This window comes from Gymnoscopelus braueri, assembly GCF_963280865.1.
Source record: "Gymnoscopelus braueri genome assembly, chromosome: 1".
Taxonomy (NCBI): domain Eukaryota; kingdom Metazoa; phylum Chordata; class Actinopteri; order Myctophiformes; family Myctophidae; genus Gymnoscopelus; species Gymnoscopelus braueri.
Genome location: NC_137603.1, coordinates 28054042 through 28076797, shown reverse-complemented (window position 1 = coordinate 28076797; position 22756 = coordinate 28054042). Strand labels below are relative to the sequence as shown.

Sequence of the window (22756 nt, the reverse complement as noted above, 5' to 3'; positions counted from 1 at the left end):
AGAGAGTGAGGACATCTGGGGATGCATGAGTTATCTTGTCTTATCTTATCTTATTGTACCTTATATCGTACCTTATCTTATCATTGTCTCTTGAGCTTGAGCTTGATACTGTAGACTAACACAATACTCCTAACAAATTTGTTGTGCACTACATGCCCAAATAAATATGGGCTGTGATAGTGGGAGCATGCACACACGCACACACACATGCACACACACCCACCCATGCACGCACGCACGCACACGCAAGCACGCACGCACACGAACACACACACACACACACACACACACACACACACACACACACACACACACACACACACACACACACACACACACACACACACACACACACACACACACACACACACACATCTGTACCCCCACACACTATATAGAGATATCCAAGGGGTATTATTCGTGTTTTGTGATTGATCTAATAATGTCCTGAAATTACATGAAAAAAGGTTTGTAGTCTGACGGTGATGTTGACTAACACTGCTTTGATCAGCAAGTCTGGCTATCAAATGATAAGTCAAAGCTGATGTCCTTGTGTGTACTGTGGTATTTTAATTAGGGCTCACACAGAGATTAGCCTACATACACGCGCAAAATTGTTCCTGCGGTGCCACAGTGTTCTGCTGTTCAAAAATATCACGTTGAAATACATACAGTATACAGTGTACATACTGTAACAGCTTTATTCTATATCTGCTCTATTCTACTCCTTGCACTGTAAGACATCAGTGTGTCAGCTTAACTTGATGTTGAACTTTGGTGGAACCTTGGGTTGTATAGCTACCTCAGCATGATATTTACATGTAAGTCCAAATAATGTCGATCATCATTATCTGTCGCTTCTGTGCTCTGTGGTTGAAGAACCAGAATGTATACAGTATATATAGTCCTTGTACTCACATCTGGGAAAGTGAAAGAGGTGTATATTATATTGTCGATGATGGGAGTTCTCTAGTGGCATAGAAATTGATAGGTTGTGTGCGCCACACCACCTTCAGAAGAAGGAATTAAAAAATGTGTGTGTGTTGGGGGGTTTCCAGGTTTTCATAGATTGTTAGAATTTGTTTGCATCCGTTTATGTACTGAAAGTGTCATTTTGATACCTATTTATTCACCATACAGTGAAAGTAAATGAAACCGCTACTTCCACTTCCTTGATCACAGAGAACAGAAGAGATAGATAAGATAAGATAAGAGCTTTATTGATCCCGCGAGGGAAATGCAGACACGAAAGGCGGCACAGCAGATACAGTTACAGGGCAAGAAAAGCACTGTCGATACAGCAGGGTAGAAGACATCACACTAAAAAGAAACATCAATAATTAAAAAAATATGCAACAATATACACACTAATATACACCCTCAACAGCGCTTGCATTGATAGAGAGGACTGACAATATTTTGACTTACAGTATTTCATGTCTGGACCATACAACCCAAGGTACCATGGTTCAACATTGTTTTAAACTACAAATGTGAATGGTGATCTTTTGTGGTCATGTAGGGTGGACAAAACTAACTGCACTTTGAGTACTCTATTAGAGAATGTGTAATTTGCTGTGTTCTATGTTTTCTTCATTCTAACAGTTAAAATGCAGCCTAGGACTGTGGTCAGTGTCCCTCATTCATTTTTAACTCATGGCCACTGAAACAAAAAAAGGCTCACCTGCTATTTAGGCAGATTTTCTTTGCCAGTTTATGTTTTATTTAGAGGAGACACAAGAGTCGTGACACAAGAAACTGAGAGTAGACATAGAGAAAGACGTGCAGCACAGGTCTGTGACTGGAATCCAACCAGGGATTTTGCTGTGACCGCTTTTCACTGCAGCCATTTGACAGGTAAACGCAGCTGCCAGCAGGAAGTCAGTTATGCTGGCACACAGCAAACACCTAAATGAAACACACCCACAATTAGGTTATTACTTTCAGCTGTGTTTACCTGTCAAAACCGCTGTGCAAATGTTCTATGGAACATTTCATAGCATAGAGCACATAAATCAAATGTACTAACTATAAATTTTATTAGCTGCAGCTGTGTTTACCCTGTTGAACCTTCCTTGACACATCTGTGAAAAGGGTCCATTATGGGCTCATTGCACCACCAGATTCAGCTACCAGCATGCTCCTCACCTGCAAACATACGCACATGCTGACACATGCTGTGACACCAAAGAATGATCTTATCAGACTGCTTTGCTTGATTGGTCACTGGCAACTTCCTTATTTTGCAGAGAATAAGAAAATAATATTCAGCACAGAGATGTTATGTTAGAAATATGTGTAATGTGTTTCACATTCCATGATATGTTGGTATTTTTGTCTTCTTGCACCTCCTACAGAGACTCCAGGGAGGGAAGAAAATGTTCAGATGGACACGTCATTCTCTGATTCGTCACTGTTTGCCCACTGGGGCCAGGAGTTGGGCCCGGAAAACCGAAGGATAGCGTTGAAGTTGTTCCAGTACTATGGTTATAATAGCTACCTTAGTGACCGTCTGTCCTTAGACAGGACCATCGCAGACCTCAGGCCTGATGGGTAAGATAACACACAGCATACAGGCAGATTGCTGCAAAAAACAACAACATTTTAATTCATTTTTGGAGCAGCACTTATCCCTGTGCGCTTCTCACTGTATAAGTATGTAGATCAATGAAATCAAGTTAATTGATTGATTGAATTTATTTGACAAATTCACAATTTTTTATCATACAGTATACTGTACATCAAGATATTACAAAAAATATATATCTCATCTTATAGTGTAGTATCATTAGTAGTGTCCACTCAAATACAAATTAAATAAAAATACAAAGGAAATCTATTAAAATACAAATAAATATACAAATTCATTAAAAAAAAAAAGTCATCACATTCAAATGCTTCACATGCCATTTTACTCCACTTCCCCTTTTTTCCCCCTTAAAGCTATTCAAGGTATGCAGATTTTAAAACATTTGGGATTTCATTACACCCCCACCTGTGTAAAGAAATGTGTTAAAACACACTAGCTCTCGTATTATGGCCATGAGAGTCTTATCATTCTGAAAATACCCAGACAATTAATGCGGTTATAAACCCTATCAAATAATACCATAATACATTTTAAATGCAAAATCGGACTAAATGGATTTTCACCCTATTTTTTCACTGATGCTTTCCCACCCAATGTACCTTAAACTATATTTTATATAAGTTTTTCTTCCAGAGATATTTAGCTCTATTTGCCATGTATTGCAAGTAAATTATTTACTCAAACTCTAAGTGCTATGAGCCATGTAAGTCTCCCAAGACAGAAAATCTATAATTTGACCGCTATTCGAGAAATAAAGCCTGATTTATCTCCACTTCGCTATGATATAATTTCCAAATTATTTATCTGTCCCCACAGATGCAGGAACATTACATATCCTTCAAATCTCCCTCAAGTGAGCATTGTTTTCATCTTTGTGAACGAGGCCTTGTCTGTCATCCTGCGGTCTATTCACTCCGCCATGAACAGAACACCTTCTCATCTTCTCAAAGAGATCGTCCTTGTAGATGACAACAGCAACAATGGTAAGAAATAAGCAACTACCATAAGTGGAATTAATCACTCCAACCCTATATTCACTAGTAAGAGACCACCAGTGGCGTAACGGAGGGGTAGCAAGTGATGCGGTGCGGGGGGGGGGGCACCAGCAGGGGGGGCCCCACCTGCGCTGATACAAATATTTTTACAGCAAAAACATTTTTAAAAAGTTAATTTATGTTGGTCAAATAGAACCGAATTAGACCCGAATTAGACCCGCGCGTGCATGTACGTGAAACTCCCGCAGGGAGGCCCCTCGATTCTGCGTTACACCACTGGAGACCACACCTGTACTTAAGTTTAACGATTTATTGAAATGAAATGAGATGAACGTGGAACGGGATGAGGAACCCAAGGTGGGGCGACACTGGGCTTATTGGGGAGTCGTCTCGGGAGCTAACGGCCATCGTTGCGCTACTCGGGGAGCGGTCGGTTGTCTAGGCTCCATCACTGTCCCCCCTGGATTCCTAGAGAAGTAGAGACAGAAGGGAGAAGAGGGAGAATCGAGGGGGAAAGAGGAGGTTGGGGTGGAGGAGGACGAACTTGAAAGCAATGAAAGGCAGAAAGAGACGATCTACAAGAAGTACTCACAACCCAGGTTTGGTCTGTTGTGGAGCACGAACAATAGTTGAGAGATCGCAGGTGTATATGTACTGTGGTGATTGCAACAAGGATTGGCTGAGGTGAGTGGAGGCAGGTGTAGTGGATAGGGGTGATTATGAATGGGGAGTGGCTAATGAATGAAGGTAGGTGTGGTAGACAGGGAAGCGATAAAGGACGGGGAGTGGCTGTGATAAGCAGAGGGTGATCTCCACTCCTGAACCTACGTTACACGGCGTAGTCGCTCAGGGGAAAACACAGATTTCCCCCAGCTGGTATAGACGGAGGAATGTGGGGTTTTCAAACTCATATGCTGTAAAAGTATACCAATTTAAAAGCAGGCGTCATGGCTTGCCAGATCACAGGCACAGAACCTTGTTACCACTCGACAAGGAATGCTACATTAGCAAATTAAACAAGAGTCCGATTGGAATGTTGTCCTGACTGGACAGAGGATCCAACACAACACAATGGCCCGAGGTTAACGGATTTAATCGCCTGGTAAGAGACACTATTACATTTTCTATAGATATGATCAATTAAACTTATAATATCAAAAAGCAAAAGCCATTCATTCATCAATGATGTTTATAGAACACGTTTTAGTGAATTCCAAGTACAGGAGACATCGACGCCATTACAGTTTGGAAACGCAGTCAACATGCAGTGATTTACACACAAAACAAGCCAAACCCTAGACTATCCTCGTTTAAAAACCTACAGAAAACACAATTGTTAATCTGGCAATGAACACGGAGCTAAAGCAGTGTGTAAATCCTGCATGATATTAAATGACGCACTTCGCCAAATGGTAATGGCGTCGGTATACCGTTCACAAAACAGTCTCTAAACTGTACTTCAAATTCACTATAAACATTATTGATGACTTAATGGCTGTTGGGTTTTGATATTATGGTAAGTTTAATTAATCATATCTTGTAATAGTGTCTCTACCAGGCGATTAAACACTGTGCATATGTAAACATGTTTGGTAACAAAGAGAGAGACGGGAGGTAACTAGAAGACTCGCCCCAAAACACGCTCGCCCCCATTTCTTTCACCGACCAGCGGTTCTTGTATTCTTGTATTTGTTTTACAGAGGATGAGGTTTGAAATAAGTTCAGGGTTAGGCATAGTTTTACTGAGGTTCAGTTTAGTAATAAGGTTATGTTTTGGCACCGTTTTACTGAGGTTACGTTTAGGAATAAGGTTATGTTTAGGCATAGTTTTACTGAGGTTACGTTTAGGAATACCAGGTGAATCCCGGCGGGTTTGCCCCGGGGCGACTGTGTTTTGGGGCGAGTGTTTTGGTATTCAGACGGAGATGGAAAGAGGGAAACAGATCTCCGATCTCAGTGGTGCTTGTGCTGAAACTTGACTCATGCAATAAGATATAAAGATAATCTGATAAACCACATGAACCCCAGTATACGTATTCTGGGGGGAATATAAACCAAACATTGCCAATCTAGCTCACAGTTACAACGCGTCGCGTTCCGACGCGCTGTGAGCTCATAGATTGGCAATGTTTGGTCTTTTTAGTCACATATATCTTAATAATAAGTCAACTTTTCCGAGGGCGAGTGGATGATTGTGTTCCAGCTGTCCTTCTGTTGGATCTTTCTTAGCTGACAATGTTTCTATCGTCCATAAATTAGCTCTGAAAGTGATCCAAACGATCGTGTATGATGTAACTCTATGAGGCAGATCGTTCTGTTTTCCCCCCGAGACAAAATCGAAAGGGCGTTCCTGGGCGTTCCCGTCTATCTCCGTGTGTATCTATACAACTACATTAATGTTCGTAGTTGACTAGGTCTGCTCCTTTTTTCCATCAACACTAGCCGATCTACAAGCTCACAATGCGTCACTTTGCAATGTGTTGTGAGCTTGTAGATCTGCTATTTTTGCCGATTGTTCGCCTCAGAAGAGGGACACTTGGGTTTGTGTGGTTAAAATGAGCAACTATTACAGAGTATACATGTAGGACTGAATGTGTATTCTCTAATAGAGTGTTGTATAGTAGGTGGTCCTTGGTATAGCTCACATCTCATTCTGCTCCGAGCATATGGCACACTATAGACTAGTGGGATTTGTCATGGTGGATGATGCGCTGTTAGCCTTCAGCCTATATAGTGTCTGAGTGGTAATCTCACGTTCTTAATAATTACTCCTCTGCTCTTTGTCTACTTCCTTTCCACGGTCTACTATAAGTCTTTCATGTTATTAATTAGCGGTTGTGCTCATTGGATTTAATACTGTAGAAGAAAAATACCAATTAGTGGGACAGACAGACAGTGAATCTGCCTCGAGGTAGACGAGCATTCAGGAAGGTAATGAAGTGTTTGCACATATCTTGTCTGCATTCATGATCCCTAATGATTACAGCCCATTTGACAGGGCGTAGCCTAAACAACGCAGAGTCTAGAAGACATCCGGCTTAATGCTCTGAACATTGGATTGCTGTGCTTTGTTAACTCAGTGCTATGCTATTAATGAGGAAATGGTTGGCTTCCAGTTCGTAATAATGGCTACTGCCACCCCTGCTGGTACACTGAGGACGGATGATAGAGTTGAAGTCAGCTGTGAAAAGTAGCCTACAGTAGAGTTAGAGTAAGACTTAAAATACCTTTTCATGGCAGCAAGCCATGAAAAGCCATGAAAATGCAACAAGGCTGTGTCATTTTTGAGGCAAAGCACTGTAGACTGTGGTTCTGTAACAAGGAAACTGGAAGTTAGAGGTGAACCAACATAAATAAATGAGGGCTTGCAGAATAGTTTTATCATGAAAAATATCCGTTACGAAATAATCTATACAAACAATACAGTATATGTATCATTATCTCTCAAATCCCGCAACTGAAAGGAATCCTGTTACATGGCTGTGTAAGCTCAGTGAGCTGTAAGAACAGCCCTCCTCCCCCTCATGCCGCTATTGTCTTACAGTGCCATATTACCCAGAAGGCTGAGACGTGATCCCGTATCTAAAGTTACCATGCATTGTTGTCCCGTGTATATTTTTGCTCTCTTGCTGTCGCTGTTTTGCTTTGCCTGTTTGTCTTACTGCTTGTGTATGCTACTCGTGTTGTTGTATTGCCTGATGTAGTAGATAGTCTGCCCGATGCTTGTGTGCTAGACTGTATATGATTTATGTAATGCTTGTTGTCATGATGTAGCAATGCTTGGAAATGTTTAGATGTGTGCTGCTGTCTTTTAAACTTTTTATTTAAACTTTCATTTATTTTAGCTCTTATCCCTTCCCTCAAGAGCCTTCGATTCTTTTCAGGCTGCCAGTTCTTAATGACTTGCCTGGTTAAACAAAGGTTAAAAAAAAGAAAAAAGGAAGGGGGGAAAGAAATCATTCAAAAAGTGAGTGGAGGAAAATGCTAAAAGGTTACTCCCTCGCCTCCAAGCTCAAGTGGATGATCACATCCCACAATGTCTCCGATTGTTATCACATCATTGTAAGGCAGAGAGAAGCCCCTTTTAGCTGCTTCGGGGACGCAAGTCACGCTTTGACATTTTGCTAATGACACTTCAACCTGTTTGCCTCAGCACTGTCAGATGCCTTCTGGTAGGAATCTCTCTTTATCGTCATTACCATGATTGGACATCTTATCTATGCTAAGGACTGTGAGCCACTGGTCTGGTTCAGAGGTTGTTTAAGGCATCCTCCCATGCGGCTAACGTCCCAGACATCCGACGGGTTATAATAGTCATCTGCCACTGCCAGAGTTCACCCCCCCAAAAGGACATTAGCATGCATGAGACAATGTAACCACCAGGGGAGAGAAGGGCAAATTGACCTAGCTGATTCCTCCATAACCCATTAAGACCGGGAAAGCATCTGTCATTTTAGATTTAACCACTTTAACCACTATCTTGTACTTTGGTTATTCAAAAATAGCAGATATACAAGCTCATTGCGCAGCACAGAGTGCCGTGCCATGAGCTTGTAGATCTGCAATTTTTTGAAAAATCATGAACATTTCTGCAAATCTTTGAATATATATATTTTTTAATTTTTGAAATTTGTAACTCAAAAGACAAAATGTCCTAACAGTTGTTTTTTTTTAACGTATGTTGCTATATCAGTGGTGCTCCATGTCAAGGACCCCCAAAATGTATTTGGCCGCAGACCCCCATCTCAAAATATGTTGTTCCAGGAACCCCCATATTCAAACAAATTTTCCTCAACTTTAAGAAAATAGCAGATCTGCTAATATCTGCTATTTTTTAATAGCAAAAGAAATCTTAAAATGACACAGATCCGCGTTCCCGGTCTTAATGGGTTAATTGGAGGATGTCTCTCGAGCAGTGACATGCATGACTGTTTGGCTGTGACAGAGCAGGGGCACATGTGTTAGACAGACTGCCGCACGATTTCATAATTTCATAACTCAAGTGAACGGAAAAGTTGTGTGTGTAAAGCTCGAGTTGTGCTTTGGAGACAATGAAAATGTGGACGTTCCTCCTTTACTTGTAGAAACAAACTGTGTCATTCCTCAGTTGAACCTGTGTCTCACTCATGCTGCACATCTGCAGGAGGCACATCTGTCGGGGGGGAGGGGGGGGGGGCGTTCTGACAATCAGACTCATGAGTATAGAGGAGATAATAATAGAGGAAGCCCAGATCACAGCTGCATTGAACACTGCAGCGTGCGCACATTGTCATTTAACAATAAGGAATGATATATCCACACTGCTGTCCCACCCCACCCACTGCCTCTGGATTATAAGATTTGCAGCTATAACAGATGCTAGAAAGGAGTCAAAGGACCTGTTTTGAATTTAGAAACGCTTAATGATACATCATCGGCCATGCACAAAATGGATCTCCATGTGTGCATTGAGTCACATACAGTACCATGCCTCATATTACACAAATATGTTATTGATTGTAGTACACAGTGAAATTCTTGTGACTAGTAACTTAGCATCCAGTATTCTGTTGTTTCATTTTAGCTCTTATTTCATGTTGTATATTAATATTTATGAAGGGTAGCAGGATTATCACTCACCCTCCCTACTTTGTCACTTTTTGCCACACATAAATATAAGAATGCTCCTTGTTTGTTCCTTGAATCCAATGTATTGCATTCCAAAGCCTATTAAAGCCTATTAAATTCCAACTGAGCATCGACTGGATGTAAGTCATAAAAGATTGATGTTCTTGGTCATCAGGCTTTAGGGGTAATGAAGCTGTTACTCAATGTGCTTTATTATGATTTCGTTATGAAACATTACACTTCATCATTCTTACTTCCAGTTTTCACACTTCTGAATATTGTAATTATCGACACTGTTGTATGCATCCATTTGAAACTAAATTATACATGAATGGCTAGAAGTGGTGAAACTGGCATCCGTACGACAGGCAAGTCCTCCTGTACATGGAGATAAGAGATTTTAGTTTTTTGTGTGAAACATCCGTCTGCTCTAAACATCTCGTCTGATCAATCTTTGTAGAGAAGGGGAAAAAAACATTTGTACTTGTTACCCTGTTCCTAGTGGATTGATGAAGGACACTCATCGCCCAAGGATAAGCTTGGTCAAACAGAGGAAATAGAACAAATCAAAGAGTGTGTGTGTGTGTGTGTGTGTGTGTGTGTGTGTGTGTGTGTGTGTGTGTGTGTGTGTGTGTGTGTGTGTGTGTGTGTGTGTGTGTGTGTGTGTGTGTGTGTGTGTGTGTGTGTGTGTCTGTGTGTGCGTGCGTGCGTGCGTGCGTGCGTGCACTGGCTTAAGGCTGCAATTGCAATATGTATCTCCAAACAGAATATACCGTTATTCTTTAACATGAATGACTATTGTACATACAATACTACAATTCTATATTCAATCATTCATAATGAGATTCTGATTATCACCCTGTTGTATTGTTATATTCTGCATATTCAAATATATTCTGTCTCTGCAAACACAAGCCATTAAGTAACACATATATGTAATAGAAAAATATGAAGAGATCAAAGGGCCAAATGTTGTCCAACCTCAAATATCTCAGTCATATTGTGTTTTAGTAATCTTGTGGGAGATGACAATCAGTGCTTATGTTACAGACGAGAGAGATAAATAATGCTTATTATGCTAACAATTTACTTAAGCCACAGGTGAGGGTTAGCCTAATAACCATAAAGATTATTTAGATTATTAAAACTGCTGTCGACATTGTCTCCTCTATCGAGCGCGAAGGGTTGAACACACAAGACACTTAAAGACACATAAAACAATAAACACATAGGCGATCTAAAAGCTTCTTAAAGCTTCACTGAACGTCCGTGCTCCACTGTCTATTTCAGGGTTTCTCAAAGTGGGTGCCGTGACGCAAACCAGGGATGACGCAGAATACTTTTCTATATTAATATTTGGAATTGATCAATATCACTTCAGTTTAACCACTTTGTACTTAACTCTTTAACTGCCAGAGTAAATGGTGTAATAGTGTCAACCCACTGCCAGCGAAAACGAGCGATTTTACTGTACCTTTCAAAAATCATGGAATATTTGTTGTGATCACCGTCCTCACCGCGATCACCTCATTACACGCACAGGGGTCTCACAGAATCGTGGGGATTTTTTTTTCCCGGTAATCCATTCCATAGTTATGGCCAGTTAAAAGTGGCCATAAGTGGCCTTTTCTCTGCCAAAAGCAGAGAAAAGGGGACTTTTATAAATAACACTACACGAAACCAGCTTCATTTTGTTGTGATCACGTGATTGCTGCGGAACAGTGCCCACCCCGGTAAATAAAAGGTTATTTATCGGGGTGACCTGAGTCAAATTAGTTTTAGAACCAGTGGTCTATTTCACACCGTGTCCGTCCAATACTTCCATCCGACACTTCCGTGTCGAATCGACACTTCCGTGTTTCATCGAATCATGTCCGAGCAGAAACTGTCTCAACGCTTTGAAGGTTCATGTCTCAATCACTCGTAGATCAGGTGAATTATATTGGAAATGTCAAACCAGTAGTCCACCGGACAGAACCTAATAAAACCTAATAAAAAAAAACCTTAATATCCTAATAAACAATGTTACAGTCTAATATAATGTAATTCTCGGACGGTAACACAATTATGATTTACCAAAACAAACTCAAATATAATGAACCATGTAGTAATATAACTGTATTTAATCAATAATAACATAATAGTGTTAGCCATAAGAGGGCAGTTTGTAAATGGTGTCATGAAGAGTCTATAAGAATGTCTATTATGAGAGTGTCTAATGGCTCATACTCCACTCTGTTAATAATCCATCATCGCTGTGTCATAAGTAAAATGTTACTAGATATTTGCTGTGTTTTGCTGACTTTTCGGGATTTTGCTGTTTCTGTATGGTGGGCTTTGTGAGAAGTGATTGATGGGCTGTCAGATATAAATAAGCATGTGTCTGGTAGGGGTGTTCAGATCCATTTACCACATCGCTCAGAAAGGGAAAGCAGAGTAAAAGGTGTTTTATAAAAGGGTGATGGTGATGAAACACGTCGTGACGCATGAAATCTCCCACACAGCTTCATCATGTAAATACCACAGAATAGTGTTGTTGTGTAATGGTGGTTTTGTGAAGCACCTGCTTTTGCTGACATTTTGTACGTGACTCTGAATTTCAGTGTGTAAAACTATAACTATGCTCCTCGAAATGAATGGCACCTCGACGCTTCCATTATGGACATCTGTCTTCTAAGATGTGGTGATTCACTGAGACGTATTGAAAATTCATTGAAATTATGCTGCAAAAGACCAAGGCAACTCCAAGCATCGCTATAAAGATGCAATGTTTTAATAACTTAAAGAAATATATTCAGCTAATACATTTTTACTATGCAACAGTGATGAAGCATGCAATATACTGTTCCTCAGCCAATTCACGGCAGAAGTGCCTCCGTATTGGCCAGGCTCCAAAGAAAACAATTGCCAGTGTTGCGAGCCGAGGGTGGGATGCCGGCAAGCGGATTGTGTGGGATTGTCGCTGCATGAGCGACTCCTACTGGATGGTGGTCATGCTGCTTGTTCTGCGGGGAGGGGGACCTGGGGGAAATGGCGTGAACCTCCCTGCATGTTATGTGTACACTCTCCTGGTGACATTCCTTGCCGTCAGGTGAAAAGAAGCCGTTGACGACTCCATCCATGTGTAGGCACATGGAGGCATGTGGTTGTCTACTTCCCCCCCAAAAACCAACAGTGGGGCTTGGCAGCGACAGGGACCAAAGTACGTGTGGCAGGAACTGGCAATTACTAAGAAAATAAAAGCAAGTGGACTTTCTTCATTCCTTTACTTGCCCTCGTGTTTTTGAACATAAGTAGGGGCTGAGTCGTCATTATTGCAATATCCCCTTATGTACAGTAAGACCCATGGAATGCTGGAAAGCTGACTCAAGCTGCTTCCTGTTTGGTCCAGCGATCAAAGCATTGGACCATGAGTACTTTGACCTCCTAGCTGCAGTAATATAATAATAATAATAGTTATAGCAGTAGCAGTCGAAGCACCTCAGGAGGAAGAAGGAGGTCTTGTGGGGGGAAAGAGCGCTTCTAAGCAGCTATTTCTCACTTACTCACCTATTCCTCTCACGAGGAATCTTGAAAAACGGGCTAATGTTTCATGAACAGTATAAGTAATGTGTGTGTGTGTGTGTGTGTGTGTGTGTGTGTGTGTGTGTGTGTGTGTGTGTGCGTGTGCGTGTGCGTGTGCGTGTGTGCTTTTGTGTGCAGATGAGCTGAAGGAGAAGCTGCAGGACTTTATTTCAGAAACTAATAACCAGCGTCCAGGTTTTATTAAGATAGTGCGTCATTCCAAGCAGGAAGGCCTGATCCGCTCCCGGGTGAGTGGGTGGAGGGCTGCCACCGCTCCAGTTGTTGCCCTGTTTGATGCCCATGTAGAGTTCAACGTAGGCTGGTGAGTCACTCACAACACATCCACGCTCTGCTGCATTGGCTTAGCACTTACATTCTCCACACTGTTCTGTAAAGACGGTACTTGTTCTAGAGATGTGACCCCACTTCACCCACACTATCTCTCCGTGTGTGCTCACTTTCATTGTAAAGATCACGAACTGCAAATACCGATTTATTTCTCTCTCAACCAACCACACACACACACACACACACACACACACCCACACCCACACACACACACACACACACACACACACACACACACACAAGCTGATAGCTTTCATTCTGCTACATTTTAAATAGATATATTTGACTTTTGACTCCACTACATTGCTAGGAAGGGACCGAAACGTACAAAAATATGCTGTGAATTAACCACTTTAGCCCTATTTCAAATATAGTGAAAATAGCAGATCAACAAGCTCAGAGTGACGTGTTGTGAGCTTGTAGATCAAAAATATTCACTGTTTTTGAAACATTTTGACAATTTCAGAAAATGTTCTTTGTAATTTGCACTTTTGAATACTTGAGTACCGTATACACTTTGTCCACCACACACAAACACACACACACACACACACAGGGGTATTATTAGGCATAGGTAGGTGGTTGCCTAAGGTGCCACCTACAGGGGGAACGCCGATTGGGCACGATCAGGCGCCAATTAGGCAATTCAAAATGATCTGTTTTAAGGGCAATTCAATCTATATGTATGTTTTTATTATTATAACATTCTATCAAATAACACGTACATTAAGACCTATTCCTTTGTTGTGAATGAGAAAATGACAAGAGACAGTGGAGATCAAATTTAAGGTGGAGACATTGCATTTGCGTGCACTCTACATTAGTGTGTTAGCCCCTACATATCTTTCCCTGGAGTACAATCATTATTCTGCCAGACTTCTCTTACTTTACCAGATAATTGTGCACTCAACAGGCTGACCCAAATCTGTCAGGGGAATTTGAACAACATTCGAAACTCTGCTTTTATTCAGCTGATGTGGAATTAAATCTCTGTTGCACAAATAGCATCACCTGGTATTCTTGTACCTAGGATCACATGTAATCTGGTCCAATTAAAATGCACCTTTGATTGTGACAGTAATGAGCACAAATCAATGTAGATCCGGGCTTGAGCTTTTTGTAGCTGTTTCTCTTACATTTATTTGGCAGCAGCCTTGTAATCACATATAATATCTACTTGCTGTGTGTAGTAGCACTTGCTATGCATAACATGTGTATAACGCATTATACACATACTTATAAGGTATTGTAATCTGATCATAATCCTTTATAATCATATTTATAAGAGCTTATAAATAATCATAATTCTTTATAACCATAACACATTATAAAGCTTATTATAATGACTAATAAGTTCAAGTATAAATGCATTGTAGTATGCTTATAAGACATGATGATTACAGTTATAAATATTCATAACAACGTATAATGCAATCATAACACATTATACAACATGTTATAATGACTTATAATCTGAAGTATTATAATTATTATAATATAATAAAATAATATGACTTCATAATTGCTACCAAAATGTCCACCGTGGACAGCTCTGAAAAGGGGCTTTGATTTCATCTGCCAATCATGCCATCGTATGGTGAATGTGCAGACTTCCACAAAAAGAATAACACTTCTAGCACCCGTTTTCCCCTTTGAAAGTAATTTGATTTAAATGTGTTTTCATTTCTCTCACTAATCTGAGACTATACTGCAAACATTTCTGTTTTATTTTAATGCACAATACATTAAGCCATTTGAAATGCATTGATTTTGTGCTCCAGTGCATTTACATTACAAACGTGTTCACAAAGGTAATGGAGATAAATGCATCATATCATACTGAATACTCTTAAATGTCTGTTTGAAGGGCTGAACCAATTCTCCTGAGGATTAAAGAGGACAGGACGCGCATAATCTCCCCATCATTTGATAACATCAAATATGACACATTTGAGATTGAAGAGTATCCACTGTCTGCCCAGGGCTTTGATTGGGAGCTGTGGTGCCGCTACCTCAATCCACCCAAATCCTGGTGGCACAAGAGCAACAACAGCGCTCCCATCAGGTAAGCATCACAAAAACTTGATATAATCTTTATTTAGTTGTGGTAGGGTTTTGAAATCCAAGCTCTTTGGGGAAATAATCAAATGCCAGTCTTCCTATCTTGGTCCAAATTCTTTCACATCCGACTGGCAGTAGATTTCTTTTCCCTCTGCACCCTGCTCTCACTATACAATGGGCACTTTGTCTTGCTAATATTACATGTACAGCGAGCAATACCAAATTGATTGTCCATTTTCATCCTCTTTGATCCTCCAGGAGCCCTGCCCTGATTGGTTGCTTTGTGGTGGATAGGCTGTACTTTGAGGAGATTGGTCTGCTGGATGAAGGCATGGAAGTCTACGGGGGAGAGAATGTGGAGCTGGGTGTCAGGGTGAGTAATGGTGTCACTCCCTCTGGCCACAGGCCATCGTTCATTCAGGTAATGGCCAGAAGGTGCATTCACAGTTCACACTGGACGCAACGTTTTCATTAAAGCTATATTTGCCCCCCCCACACACACTGGCTGTTGCTCTGTTCACTTCGGGTTGAGCTAAAAAATGTTCAACTTGCGCGTGATTGCATCACGTCGGGTGTAAATGTGGAATATTGCATCGTAAAAACATCTTGTGTCTTTACAGTGACTTCTTAATTGCGTCACATCTGGTGTGAATGCCCCTTTAGAATTAACTATGATAATTTGACACTTAGAATACTGTTGTTGGCAGCAAAGCCACCAAGAGTTGGGAGTCACTTTCTCCTTTTATGTAACACGTAACTTGACTTACTGTCGAGGTGCCCTTTGGCTCCAAGGAATCTTATGTTTTAATTGCAGCACATTATCACGGTGTATTACAGATCATTACTTACATTGTTCCTATAACTATACTAGATGTAAGCCTTGCTAGCTAGAGGGTGGGGATCTAAGGATCAAACCACTCAAGTCACGTGGGGTGTAAGGAGCCCCCTCTAGAGGCCACTACAATATTGAGTAACAGCATGGCCTATTTCTTGACAAAAGTCTTTGTCCTAAGAAGAGGGTTCGACGTTGTTATAGCGACCAGCTATGTTGAGGGGGTACCATCTGCAGTGGATGTACCTGTTACCAACAGAGACTACCTAGAGTCAATTAGAGTCAAGTCGGGTTGAGTCAGTACCGTGCAGTGGAAAAGTGCCATTACCTAGCACATTGAGTGCATTGTGTCCCCTGAGAAATGTGTCAGGTACGTCGCACACACCATGTGCCAGTAGCCACTTCTCCAGCTCTCCAAAACTTTGCATTCGGAATAGAGCACTTCATTTGTAGGCCTGCATTAGCTTTGGCTGGTCTGTGTGACCTCGGCTCAGGAGCGACATGATGAGCAGATGGGCTAGAGAGGGGACAGGCCCTCCCATGGGATAGCTAATGATCACTCTGTTACAATACATCTGCTGTATATACAGCCTCAACAATACAGTTATTAACGGCTACAAAAACATCCAGAGGCTAGGGGAGAATAGCCACCCCCGGCCCCCACCCCTCCTCAGTCAACACTCACTATATCAGTCTGCGAGAAGGAAAGGGCGAGGGGCTTGCAACAGGGCTCCAAATGTGGAAATATCCATCCTCGCTAATGACAGCGATGTAATCATCAGTAACTCTTTAGGAAAGAGGGGAGATTACGCTCATAAGTCATTTCGGTCCAGAAATGACAATGCTTTTAGGATTTCAGTTCCTGATAATAGCCACACTGATTGCTTTTCTGGTGAAAACATTGATGATTTTATCACACACTAAATAAATCATTGTCCTCGCCTAGCCCTGTGAATGAACAGTTTGACGATTCCTGTCGTCTGTTTTCTCCAGACCTCAGTATAAAGTTCAGATCTCAGTGTTGCCCCCATGCTGGTTACTGGCGTGGACTAGCAGTCGTATAGGAAATGGCCTTTAGTTGGGGGGGAAGGGGAGTGTTAATGTGCTGTGGAGTCCAGTATTGGATCTGGCTGTGAGGCATGATGAAACAGAGGGGGACACACACTGAGCTGACAACTGCAACACTGGAAGCGAGAGAGAGACCCCTGGGACCAGATTAGCAGTGCTGCAGACTGCCTGCCTCCCTGCAGCATACTGGTCATGTCTCAAGACCACCTGCCTGGACACCCTCTGGCTGAAACCACAGCGGCGTAGAGAATCTCAGCGTTCTCACTCAAGGCCAACACAGGGCAGTGCTGATGTTTATCAAAGCCTGCAGTCAGACTTAGGAATGCAAAGTGGATTCGACAAAGGGCAGAGAAAGAATAACATTATTATGGTGCATAATATCACCTGCAAACGTGGAGCCGTGCAAGTGACACTTTATCAGTGGTTCTCAAACTTTTTCATGTCAAGGACCCCCAACCCACATTTTTCTTTGTATTCTTTACGCCAAATTATAACAAAATTCAAGGTTGTCTGTGCCAGCACTTCAAATTGCAGCATGCATTACTAATTGAGAGATACACGTTGTTCAAATGTCAAATGATAAATTCATACAATTTACTGGGATGTGGTTGTGCTCCTGATGAACATTTCACTATTTTTCAGTATTTCATACATTGTGTTGTTAAATAGTATCTCAGTCAAAGTCATAGTAAACTTGCCATAAATGAACAAATAAATTATGAATGACTAGATTATTTTTGTTGGTCCGATACATATATATGCAGGCACAGTAGTATACGTAGATTAAATATGTGATTCATGCAGAAGTAAGTAGCCTTGGGAACCAAGGAACCAACACCTGTTGTCCACAGGTGAGAAACATATCTCCTGTTTTCTTAGCATGAGGCAGCTTGATGTACAGTACAACCCCTCAGGACATGATGCCAGTCCAGCCCTTGATGCTAAGTGCCAAGCAGGGAGGCATTGGATACCATTTTTATAGTCTTTTGGTGTGACCCTGCCTGGGATTGAACCCCGTCCTCCCAGTCTCAGGGTGGACACTATAACCACAAAGCCACTGAGCTGGCTAGTTCAGTTTATGGTTCATTTCGAAATAGTGAGTTTATCATGTTTTTGGTTGCTTTGAACAGATTGACAGATGTCAAGAACCCTAGGCTCCCACTTATTTGGGGGAAATGTGTTTTGAGTCCATATAGTAGAATATGAATCTATATGAGCTGAGGGAAATGCAGCAGGCTTTCACTCTACTTGTATTCACCTGAAAAGACCTTGAACCAAATTGATTCTCTATCAGAGCTGATAGAACACCCAGAGTAGAAACACGCACACACACACACGCACGCACGCACGCACGCACGCACGCACGCACGCACGCACGCACGCACGCACGCACGCACGCACGCACGCACGCACGCACGCACGCACGCACGCACGCACGCACGCACGCACGCACGCACGCACACACACACACACACACACACACACACACACACACACACACACACACACACACACACACACACACACCACTTCAAGTCTGTTTGGAGAAGGCTGTATTTTACGCCTGAAGGCAGTAACATGCACACAAACGGTTTCAGTTCTTCTTGAATACTTTTACACCATGTATAAACAAGGTTATCCAGAGAGAATCTATCACTATTTCCTAACTGCGATGAGATTTTACTGTAATTTCAAGATTAAATTGATAGCTTCCATTAAACTGATGCATTACAGCCCCATTTTAACCTCTGGAAGACTTAGTAGCAAAATTGGCACTGATTGCTTGCTTTAGATAGATAGATAGACCTTTATTGATCCTGAGGGAAATTCGGTTAGACTCTAGCTCATTACAACTGATAATGCTTCAAATGGCCCATTCAGCTATTTATCCCACCTTACATCAATAAGTACATTAACCACTTAAGCCCTACTGTTTATACTTCATCATACGACAACTAGCGAAAATAGCCGAGCTTGTAGATCTACTATTTTGTTTTTTTATAAAGAAATTAAAATTTGAGAGACAAAATTTACGTTTTGGAAGGAATTGCCCAAAATAGGGACACCAGGGTTAATGTGGTTAATGTGGAGATTGAATAGTGAAGTCCATGTAACATGTAACTATATACTGTAACTATGAAATACTGTACAGATGGAGTTGTGGATGGTGCATGGCTCTAAATTCTACTTCCATCGCTATACCATCATACAAATACATTATTCACCTATTTCTATATGTTTCAGATAAAATTACCTCTCTCAGATAGATTTGATGCTGTAATCAACTGTTGGTTCAATCAAGAACTGCAATGTTTTCTGACAGGAATCTCTCTTATTTATAACACTAGCATGAACTGTGTCCCTCTCAAGCTCAACTCTGGCAACAGAAAGGGGAGGGGGTGGCCCACTTGACTACCCCATCGCTCATGGTTTCCCTCAAATACGCACATATAAAATAAATGATTAACTGAACACAAACCAATGACATCAATCACAAACAACACATAAATACCCCCAACGCATTCCCATGGCGAACGATAAGACCAGAACACAATAATTGAAAAATAATTAGACGCGCCCTGAGGCATGCTGGGAAGTCTCCCCTCAGCCACTAACAGCTGGGGAAGCTACACAGACCCCACCAGAGGGGTATTACTGTCCCAGTAACCCCTTGTACCCCAGCTGAGTGTGTGGGCAGACAAATCCTTTGCTCCCCATGATCAGAGGCTTTCCTGTCCCTGGGGAAGGGACGTCTGGTGTAGAGAGGCTCTCTGCCTCCACCTGGTCCTCTTCTGTGCTGGCTAGGGCTCGGTAAGGTGCCAAGCTGGTCCTGATGTACAGTATGACCACCTTATGGTCCCCTACCAGCTGCACCCTGTAGACCACATCAGACAACTTGACCAGTACAGTACATGGGCCAGCTTTGGTGAGACCACTTTCTATCGGGAGGGGTCAATCACCCAAAATAAAGTCCTCTCCCCTACATCAAGACTCATAAGCCTGTTTCTGGCGGCCCCCAGCTTCAACAAGAACTCCCCGGGTCAGTTTGTGTGCATCACTTAGTTTCTCTTATAGCTGAGAAAAGTAATCCAGCCCAGCCTCCCCCCTTAGTTCTGGCTCAAGTGCTGGCCCAAACACAAAGTCCACCGGAGTCCACTCCATAGTTCTCTTCCAGACAGGAGAGTCATATGGGATTCAACTCGTAGACTCCTGCATTGCCGTTCTGTATGCCCACAGGACCAGGCGCAAGTGGAGGTCCCAATATAATGGATGGCACAGGCTCCTACAGTAATCTCTTCTTTGCTCCTCTCCATGTGGTGGAAAGTTGTTCCCTGGCTTCATCCTCGAAGGCTGGCCAGCCAAATTGATGTTTCAGAGCACCCATAGTGTAGCAGATGACAGCCATATTTAGGGAGAATTGTTCAAATGGTGATACAAGTGTGAAATTTGGTACAAATTTAGACAAAATTGATTGAAACCTTTATTTATTCTCGAAAAGAGCATTGAGGTTTACCCTCATTTGCAATGCTGACAAGATTACATACACAAAAATCAACAATTAAGGCACATACAACAAAATAAACCATAACAGAACATTTGTAAGTTAAAAACAATTACATGTTGAGGTACAACAATTGTATTTGATAATGAAATTAAAGGTGCCTTTATCAATGTTGAGTCGACAACAGCTATAATTATTTTTAAACTGTGCATAGTACTCGACAATGAAAATAGGCTAAATGGAAACTGCTGTTGGTTCACTCATAGATGGTCTCCTGGGGTGGGCAGCACTAAACAATAAAACGCTATCCAACGAAATTCTTCTGAGGCGTGCCATTGCAGAAGTACTTAGCCTAAGGTAAACAAATTACATGTCTCAGTCATAACAAGTCTTGTATCTTCTTATTTCCACGTTGCTAACTTCGGTACGGTTACAACTTAGACTGGCATACAGTGTGTTGTTGTTACTTGGAAATAAAGAACTTTGATCTAAGAACCTATGCTGTCATCAGACCAAACCCTTTGCTGGCATTCAGTGAAAATTTTCCCCGCCAATGCTTTCCCTGTGGGAGATTGTGTATTGATTCATCAGGTGTGCAACGATTAGTCTAATTAGTGTCTCTGGTCAGGTGTGACTGCTTAAATCATCCATTAGAATACAAACCCTATACATGGCTTTCATCCTAGACTTCTTGAGGTTTAGTCAACTTTAACGGCAGCTTTTTTTTTTTGCTGTTATGGTGAGTCAGCAGTCATGGTCATCATATAGAGAGGACACAAAGCTGTCTGCTCTAATGATTGCTTCCATCATGAAAGCGAATGCGAAAAGGAAAATTGTGTCCCCTGGCATGATGCTAATTTCAATGCAGTCCCTTCTAGTGGTGCATTTTAATGATCCTTTCACCTAAATTAAAAAGTGTTTTTGCTTTTTTATTTTTTTATTATTATTATTATCATAAATGTTTTGTTTCATCCCATAAAAGCACTCGCAAGAGCTCCACTTTAAAGAGAAGTAGATAGCTACGTAGTTTTATCATCCACTGAGGCTGCATTGATGGGCTACTCCGTATTTGTCTTTTGAGCCGAAGTCTCTGTTCTGACATAAATAATGGATCTGTGTTTGTTCCTATCCAATCATTGTATATTTATATCAATCAAGGAAGGTAGCTGTACCCTGGAAACTCAAACAAAAGCAGCTGAAATATGTGATTCAATCACTATACCAAAATAGATAAGAAAAGAAAGAGAGAGAGAGAGAGAGAGAGAGAGAGAGAGAGAGAGAGAGAGAGAGAGAGAGAGGAGAGAGTGACGGAAGTTCAGAAACTTTTTCAAAGAAATATCACCCTCATAAGATTTATCTTCCGTAGCCCTATCGAAGGCTTTGTACTCAGTGAAACTCTTTCCTGAGCTCAATTCATTTCTTCAGGCTATTGCCTGCAGAGATTTTAAATGCTTTCTCACCCATCTCTGGCAGAGCTCTGCTAAGTTCAATACTTTTTTAAGCTGGAATGATTCATTGAGACATTATGCCAATACACAGGGTGTGATGCAGCTATCCCTTATGTCATTTGGAATTAGTCTCCTATGTAAAAACCCAAGTTTTGCTTAATCAGAGGAAGAAGGAGAGAGTGGCTGTTTCATTGTTATGAACACGTGCAATTACCACTGTTTTGTTTGTTTAGTCCCATGGAACCAGCTCTCAACACTGATCATCAAACCAACCAACCATGCCTTTATTTACCCAACAACAACACAAACTAACCTTGACATTATCTCATCTAAAGCAATGGTTCTCAACCTTTTCAGGCCGCAACCCCCAAAAATAACCATTTGAACTGGGGACCTCCCACCTTGACAAGCACTTGGGAATAGTAGAAGTTGAGACATTACATTTAGTTTGACTCGGTTCCACAGCCGATCAGCCGATCTGCGCTGTGAGGCGTTAGCTTGTAGATCGGTTATTTTCAAAATATTTGAGTCTTGCTTATTATAAAAGACCAAATACTCGACTGGTTGTTTAGACCTGACCCAAGACCCGCTGTGATGGTATCCAAGCAGGAATTAAACCGATATGCCCCTTGGTGGTAGAGGGAGAAGGAGAATCAGTGGGGACGAATATGTGGGACATGATTATGTGGGTTGTAAGGCCAGCTAGAGGTACGTAGTTGATGTCTCTGAGTATCGCCGATG

The 22756-nt window shown here is 41.6% G+C and overlaps 1 protein-coding gene across 2 annotated transcripts in view; it reads left to right on the top strand.

Annotated features, from left to right (window-relative positions):
* The window catches only part of galnt18b (UDP-N-acetyl-alpha-D-galactosamine:polypeptide N-acetylgalactosaminyltransferase 18b), an 85920-nt gene that overhangs the window by 38843 nt on the left and 24321 nt on the right, over window positions 1–22756 (top strand). For both annotated transcript variants that reach the window (XM_080429542.1, XM_080429543.1), the window contains exons 2-6: window positions 2358–2553; window positions 3407–3573; window positions 12895–13078; window positions 14972–15169; window positions 15424–15538. In XM_080429542.1, the coding sequence (XP_080285668.1) occupies window positions 2358–2553; window positions 3407–3573; window positions 12895–13078; window positions 14972–15169; window positions 15424–15538 (860 nt within the window). The remainder of the gene's footprint in view (window positions 1–2357; window positions 2554–3406; window positions 3574–12894; window positions 13079–14971; window positions 15170–15423; window positions 15539–22756) is intronic.